The 7393-nt window shown below is 65.2% G+C and overlaps 2 protein-coding genes across 2 annotated transcripts in view; one reads left to right on the top strand and one right to left on the bottom strand.

The window, feature by feature from the left end:
* MED16 (mediator complex subunit 16) overlaps positions 1-6948 on the top strand; it is a 47298-nt gene extending 40350 nt beyond the window's left edge. The window contains exons 15-16 of the mRNA XM_014585478.2: positions 6215-6219; positions 6313-6948. Of these exons, the coding sequence (XP_014440964.2) occupies positions 6215-6219; positions 6313-6948 (641 nt within the window). The remainder of the gene's footprint in view (positions 1-6214; positions 6220-6312) is intronic.
* LOC102487869 (myeloblastin) lies at positions 2344-5443 on the bottom strand. The gene is made up of 5 exons (XM_014585453.2): positions 5314-5443; positions 4513-4678; positions 3944-4085; positions 2951-3181; positions 2344-2674 (listed from the first exon to the last, which is right to left on the bottom strand). Exons 1-5 carry the CDS (start codon positions 5378-5380, stop codon positions 2507-2509), a joined length of 774 nt encoding a protein of 257 aa, XP_014440939.1. The 5' UTR covers positions 5381-5443; the 3' UTR covers positions 2344-2506.
* Positions 6949-7393: the final 445 nt, after the last annotated feature.

The following is a 7393-nucleotide window of genomic DNA, read 5'->3' as shown; positions in this document are numbered from 1 at the left end:
GACACACACACAGGCACCTGGTCACATCTCAAGCCGCTGGGTCCAGGACCGACCGGCGCAGCCGGCCCCGTGGGATCCAGCCACCTTAGGCTGAGCTGCCTGCCGTCCTGCCACGGTCCCTATAGGGCACGTGTGCTTGCCAGAGAGAGAGCGAGAAACCACCCCGGGGGACGGCCACTCCGCAGACCCTTCTTGTTCACATTTCACACCTGCAACCAGCCAGGGCCAGGACGCGGCCCGCGTGGCCCACTCCGTGGGAGCTCAGCGGCGTAATCATTATGCCATCTGCTGGACCTGGTCTGGCACTTTTTTTAAAACAGAATTATTTTTTAAATTTAACTTTTTTTATCTATTTTTTTTTTACCACAGAGGGACAGATTGTGGGGGGGGTCGGGTAAGAAAGCAAGCTACCAGGTCCGGGACTCAAACCACAGTCAGCCATGTGGGAGTCCAAGCACCCTTAACCACACCCCTGCTGGCCCCCTGGGCTGCCACTTTTTTTCTTTTCTTTTTCCTTCTTTTCTTTCTTTTTTTTTTGGGGGGGAGAAGTTTTTGCTATAGGGCACGTGCGCTCGCCAGACAGACAGAGAGAGACAGAAAGCGAGAAATCACCCCCCAAGGGGGATGGCCACCACACAATCCCTTCTCCTCCATTCTCCTCTCGGGATCTTGGGCACGCACGCACACACACCCGGCATAAGTTTAAGCCACCGGGTCTGGGACTCGAACTGTGGTCGACTACATGGGAGTCCAGCGACATAGCCATTACACTAACTGCTGGTCCTGGGCTGGCACTTTTTAAAGACAGGGTTTCTGTGTCACCACCCTCCGACCGCCATTCCTCGCAGCTGGCTCTCAGTGCAGGCCAGTGTCTGTCCCCGCCTCCCAGAGCCCCCCACCACAGCTGGGCCGGGTGGGCTGCTCATCATGTGCTCTCCCAGTGACTGCCGTGGGGACAGGCCGCGTGGGGCGTGCCGAGGGGGGACATGGAGGTGTCAGGGAGCTAGTGGGCTACAGGTAAGCCCCTTGCCCATAGTGGATCCTTATGCAGTTAGAAAATAAAGCTGATTGCCTCCCCCCGTGGGAGGCCAGGCGCCTTGAGCTGTTCCCCCCCCCACCGCTGTGCTGTTGTCTGGGGAGTTTCCTGTTTACTGTCCCGCATGGCTCATTCCCGCTGTGGACAACCGCAGCTGGCCAGAAGGCCAGCCCAGATCCCTGGACTCCCAGCTCTTAACTCTCCCTCCCAGAACCTTCGCTGCCCAAGCCATAGAAAAGGAGTTGGGGGTGTCTGTCCCAGGTGATGGGCCCCCCAGAAGGTTCTGGGCCAGTTACTGGAATCACAGGGCCCTAGCAAGCGGGCACGCACAGGCACTGTTCCCAGAATCAGCCACGCTGCCACGTGGGCTTGCCCCTGCTGCCGTGGCTTTTGCCATAGGGAGCATGCACTCATGAGAGACAGAGGGGAAGTGAGAAATCACCCCCGGGGGATGGCCACGCCACATCCCCTCTCTATTCTGCGATTCTGGGCGTGCACGCACACGTGCCTGGCGTGATTTTGAAGCTACCAGGTTCAGGACTGGGACCGCAGTCGGCCATGTGGGAGTCCAGCATCTTAACCAGCATGCCACCTGCTGTTCCTGGCGTTTTGCTTTCTAATTTTTTTGTATTTTGGCAGAGAGGACGCCCCATAATTTCCCTCCAGTCGCCCCCCCTGGCAGGGTCTGGGCACGCGGCATGTCTTCTAAGCTCCCGGCAAGCCTTGAACCCAGGCTGCTGTGCTGACCGGCCTGGGCGTTCGTGCCCTCGCTTAGATCGGTATGCGGCCACCAGGGGGCGGCAGAGCGAACAAGTGAGGGGGGAGCCCGCCCAGGACGGAGAGTCCGGGGCCGTTCCCGCCCGGGCTGCGGCCGCCCTCCCACCCCAGCCTCCCCTCGGGCCCAGCCCGCCTCATCGCCCACGCTGCCCCAGGTCCCCTTGCCCCGCCGACCCCTCCCACGACAGGCAGACCCGGCCGGCCTCAGCCCTGCTCTCCTCCCAGCCCTGGCCTGCCCCAGGGCCTGCACTCTGCTCCTCCTACTGGCAGCCCTCCTCTCCCGCATCTCCTCACACTGGCCACCTCCTCCAGAAAGCCCCCCGCCCCGGATTGGATCAGGATCCCCGCAGGCCCAGTCCTCACCACCCTGTGAGCCCAGACCCAGGAGTTGGAACCTGGGGGTGACTGCATTTTCCCCATGAGAAGCGGGAGCCCCGGTGCGGCCTTGGCGAGCCTCTGGGCCTCCCAGGCCTCTGCTCCCTCCCCACCCCCGCATCCTGAGCCCCCGCCGGTCCCCACCTCCCTAGTGGGAAGGACAGACAGGAGCCAGACGGGGTTTCAGCTTTTATTGGCACCATCCGGCAGTGCGGGGCCTGACTGGGAGGGGGGGGGTCCCGCGGCAGGGGCGGGGTCAGGCCGGGGCTCAGCAAAGGCGCTTTCCAGAAAGGCTTGCCACGGGGGTCCCAGGGCTGCTCAGGGGCTGCGGGCCGTCCGCCCGCGCAGCACCGACTGGATCCAGTCCACGTAGAGCGAGACGCGGGCGAAGAAGTCGGGGAACTGGCGCGTGGCGCACTCCCGGATCACGAAGGAGTCCACGCCCTGCAGGACGCCGTCGCACACCAAGGGGCCCCCGGAGTCACCCTGCAAGGCGACCGCTGGTCAGTCCCCAGGCGCCGTGCTGCTGAGGGTCACGCGCTTGGTCCGCGTTTAAACACGACCCAGCAGCCTCCAGCTGCGCCCCTGAGCCGGGCTCGGGGAGACCCCAGACAGGGTGGCGCAGAGAGGGCGGGGCAAGCGCCCGGAGGGAGCAGGGGCGGAGCCCTCCGGGGAGCGGGTGTGCGTATTCCAGGCGGGGCCCAGGAGCAGCGTGCGGCGCGCAGGGAGAGGGCGTTCGACCCCGGCCCAGGCGGTACGTACGAAGCAGATGCCTGCGCTGCGCCGCGGCACGAGCGTGCACACGTTGTGAGGCCGGCACAGGAAGGTGACCACTGTGACGTTGAGCTCTTGCAGCACCCGCGGCTGAGGCGCGCTGGTGCCCAGGCGGCCCCAGCCCATGGCCAGGCACTGGGTGCCCTGGGTCAGCTGCTGGTTCTGCCGCGGCAGCTGGGCCACCGCGACCTCGGGGCTCAGGGTGGCTGGGCGGTCCAGCTGGGCAGAAAGCGGAAGTGGTGAGACGCGGCCTGGCCATGCCTCCCGAGACCCCCCTTTTTGGCACCTGTGGTCCCGCTGTCTGGCCCCGCCCCTTCCCAGCCCCCTGACTGCGCCTTGACACCCGCTGTCCCCATGCCAGCCCGTCCCTTGTGACGACTGTCACTCCTGCGGCCACTGATCTCAAAGCTCTTAGTGAGCACCGACCGTGTGCCCAGTCCGTGACCAACACAGACTCTACCCTCCGGAGGGGCCCGAAGGACCATGCGAGCGTGTCGGCTTCAAAAAGTTCACAGAAAATGGGATCGAAGTAGGACTTTGTGAGCCAACCCTGTAGTCTAGTGGCTAAGGGAGCCAGCGCCCACGTGGCCAGCTACAGTTCGAATCCCAGTCCTGCAGCTCGAAAACACGCTGGACACGTGGGCGCCCGCAGCCAAGATCCCAGCGGGAGGGAGAGGTGGAGTGGAAGGGATTGCGGCGTGGGCGGTGCTGTCGCTCTCTCTGACAAGCACAGCTGCCCTCGACCAAAAAAAAAAACAAAAAAAATTTTTTTAAGCCTATTTTGGTACAGAAACAAGAGAAGAGCAGCCGAGGGCCGTGTGTTCCTAAGAGCTGTCATGTGGGCTGGGAGACCCCTGTGTGAAAAGGAGCCTGGGCAGGAAGGATCGCCAGGGCTGGAGGGGCCTGGGCGCAGGGGCAGGGTGCGAGGCAGACGGCAGGGCCGGGGACGCAGCTGTGCTGGAAAAGTCGGCTCCAGCCCACCTGCAGGAGCAGGACGTCGTTGAGAAACTCCTCGGGGTTGTAGTCGTTGCTGAAGACGCGGGTGATGCGAAACTTCTGCTGGCTGGGCTCGTCGCTCCGCAGGTCGTGCGCCCCCAGCACCACCCTCACCAGGTTGGAGGAGCTGCAGAATGGAAGCTCAACGCCGGGCTTCCGGCCACGCCCACCGGCACCTGCAAGCCTTCCCCAGCCTCGCCCACCGGTGCCCGGCCCGTCCCCAACACACCCACCAGTGTCCGGGCGCCCCTGGCCACGCCCACTCTGCCCTCCCAGCCCTCCCCGGCCACGCCCACCGACGCTCCCGGCCACGCCCACGCAGTCCTCCCAGCCTTCCCTGGCCACGCCCACTCAGTCATCCTGGCCCTCCCCAGCGATGCCCATTCGGTCCTCCCGGTCCTCCCTGGCCACGCCCAGCGGTGCCCTCGGCACTCGCTGGCCACACCCACCAATGCCTTCGGGCCCTCCCCCACAGGCCGCCCAGGAGGCCCCCAGGCCAGGCCTGTGCAGGGGTGCATTCAGCGTTGGGCCCACCCCGCCGCAGCAGCACTCACATGTCGGCCAGGCAGTGGGCCGCCGTCAGCACGAAGCTCGGATGGATCAAGGTGCCTCCGCAGAAGTGGCTGCCCGCGGCCTGCTGCAACTGCAGCGAGACCATGTAGGGCCTGGAGTGCGGCTGCGCCTCCCGACCGCCCACGATGCGCGCCGCCTGGCCTGCACCTGTACGACCCGAGTCAAGGTGCCGTCCTGAGCCTCCCTCCCTCCTGCACCGTGGAGGCCCCGTGGCCCAGTGCGGAGCTGGTGGAAAGGGGGTTCAGCCGGGAATCGACTCCCGGTCCTGAAGGTTAGGGAGGTACACCTGTAGAGGGAAAGTGAGAAACCGCTCCCAGGGGATGGCAACCCCCTCTTCATTCTCTTCCCGGGACTTTGGGCATGTGCGCACACGTGCCTGGCATGGTTTTCAAGCCGCGGAATCCGGGACCCAAACCTTGGTGGGCCATGTGGGAGTCCAGTGCCTTAACCACCACCACCCACTGGCCCCAGGGTCAGGAAAGATCTTAAGGAGCAGAAGAAAACAGTGTCTGATGGAACCCATTTCGTAGGTTGATAAACTGAGGCAGGGTGAGGCCCAGAGGCCCTGGCTCCCCTGTCCCTTCCCTGACACACGTGACCGAGGGCCTGCTGTGTGCTGGGCACCTCCTGGCACTGCCCCAGTGGTTGCCCTGAGTCCCCTCAGCCCAGGGCTCCTCCCCACCCCACCCAGGCTTGCCTCTGCTTCCAGGCAGCACGTGGGTCCCCCCTGGGTCCTGCCTGAGTGCCCCGAGCTCGCCTGAGGCTGACAGATGGACACTCACCGCCCAGGAGCAGGGCCAGCAGGATGGAGGCCAGGACAAGGTGGGCGGGCCAGTGGCTGCGGGGCATGGTGAGGCTGCCTGCCCCGAGGCCAGTCTCCTCTTATAGCCCTGCGGGAGGCCGTTGAGATTACCCCACTTCCTCCTCCTGGGGGTACCTCGCTGGGACAGGCAGGGGCTTCGGCTCAGGGTCCTGCTCCCCTGGAGGCTGGCTGCCACCCACCCCAGGCCACAGGTCCCCGCACAGCCCTTAGAGCCACTGAGCTGTAGGAGTGCCTTCCCCACGGGGTTCTGGGGCTCTGGCAAGGGAGGTGGGCCAGGTGACCCTGAAGCCCCCGTGAGCAGCACTTAGCTGGGACCGGGCGAAGTTAGGGCACAGGGCTGGTGGCCCTGACTCCCCACAGGGACCACAGTCTGTCCAGCTGTTGTCCTGGGATCAGTTCTTTACCTCTAAGACAGGGGCTCTCAGCCCAAGGTGACTCTACCTCAGGGGACACTGGGTGGGGTCTTGTCACAACTGGGTGCGGTGGCACAGAGGTGGGGCGGTGGGGACACTGCTCAGTACCCGTGGAGCTCAGGACACCGCAGAGGCTGCCCGGTGCCACGCGCCTGGGGCAGGGAGCCTGTGGTGACCGTTTAGAAAATGACCGAGTGGCCCCTGCCACAGACACAGGCTCAGGCTGGGGGAAACGTCACCGGGGGCCCCCTGCCACAGACACAGGCTCAGTCTGGTGGGCCGACAGTGGAAGCCGGGCACCCCAGCTTCTGGGATCACTCCCCTCGGGATGTGGATGTAAGTGTGTGCAGCCAGGCCAGCCCGTGGCACGGAGGTTAAGGGTTCCACGTGGCCAACCCAGCGGATTGAAAACTGCCCACAACCCCGAGAGGAGACTGGGAGGGGACTGTGGCCTGGCCAGGCCCCCGGGGGTGTTTTCTCACTTGCCCCTGTCACTCTCTCCAGCAAACACAGTTTCCCGTAGACTCTGCCTCCCCAAGGGACACTGCGTCCCCATGGGAGGTCTGTGGGATCCCTTCTGGGGGACCATGGCGTGGAGTGGGTGGAGCCAGGGACAGTGCTCAGCTCCTGCCAGGACGAGAACCAGCTGGCCACCCGGCTGGTCCAGGGAGGGAGAAGCCGCAGAGCAGACGCCCCTGGGGAGCCGACGCCTGCAGAGGCAGAGAGGACCCCTGACCTGGGGCAACAAGACGTTTCTAACGTTGCGTTTTGAAATGTCTCACGCTCAGAAGGCCGGTGCGTTCCTGGCCCCGGCCCCCCGGCCCCCCAGCCCCAACGCCGTCTTCCTGGTCTTGCACAACCACAGTGATGGGCACAGCGGGCGTTGCTCGGGCTTGCCCCACTCCAGCCTCTGGATTTCGGAGGCAAGCTCTCCGGCCCAGGAGTCACATTGCGACAGTCCCCGTGCTCGCCCTGGGCTGAGTGGACCGGCCGAGGTTCCAGGGCACGTCCCCCAGCACATCAGACCTGGGCCTGGCGCTGGGTGCCCCTGGGGGAACGTGTCACCCTGGAGGCTCGAGGGCCACATCCACTGGGACAGCTCGTTGGGACTTGTCAGGGCCCTCCACTGTCGGGACCCTGAAGCCCCTGGCTGGGGAGCACCCTGCCTCCCGACCTTCTGACCAGGGCCGGGCAGTGGTGCCGCTTCCCCTGGACCTTGGGATCCAGTGCTGGGGGACTACGGTGCAGCTGCTGCCCGGCCTTAGGTTGGACCCGGCATCGAACCTGCGCCTCCCACGTGGTCCCGGCCTGCCTGAGAACGCCTTTATTTTTAATATGCCGGGGGCACGTGACGTCCCGGAGCGAGGCCGAAGGAGATGGGGACGGTCACACGACTATCCCGTCCCTCTCGTCTCCTCCTCAGGACTTCGGGATGCCAGCTCACAGCCGGCGTGTCTGGGACGTGAACCTCCGTCGGCCATATGGGTCCCCTGGCCCGGGGTCTACTCCTGGAACCACTGGGCTAGGGGCTCTCCGTGCCAAGCTCCATTCCCGGCTGTTTCTCACACGTCCTGGCCGGCTCGGGGGGAGCCCCCGGGGGGGGGGCGGAGGCTCCGGGCCCGTGCC

Source organism: Tupaia chinensis, unplaced genomic scaffold (genome assembly GCF_000334495.1).
Source record: "Tupaia chinensis unplaced genomic scaffold, TupChi_1.0 Scaffold149964_1, whole genome shotgun sequence".
In the NCBI taxonomy this organism is placed as follows: domain Eukaryota; kingdom Metazoa; phylum Chordata; class Mammalia; order Scandentia; family Tupaiidae; genus Tupaia; species Tupaia belangeri.
This window is presented reverse-complemented; position numbering and strand designations above follow the sequence as displayed.

Bases quoted from the DNA above. Each gene is read 5' to 3' on its own strand.
- LOC102487869 (XM_014585453.2), bottom strand. From the start codon at position 5,380: ATGCCCCGCAGCCACTGGCCCGCCCACCTTGTCCTGGCCTCCATCCTG. The intron at 4,086-4,512 runs GTGAGTGCTGCT...TCCATTCTGCAG, and splicing joins GCCCACTGCCTGGCCGACAT to CTCCTCCAACCTGGTGAGGG. The intron at 2,675-2,950 runs GTACGTACCGCC...GTCGCCTTGCAG, and splicing joins GCAGCGCAGGCATCTGCTTC to GGTGACTCCGGGGGCCCCTT.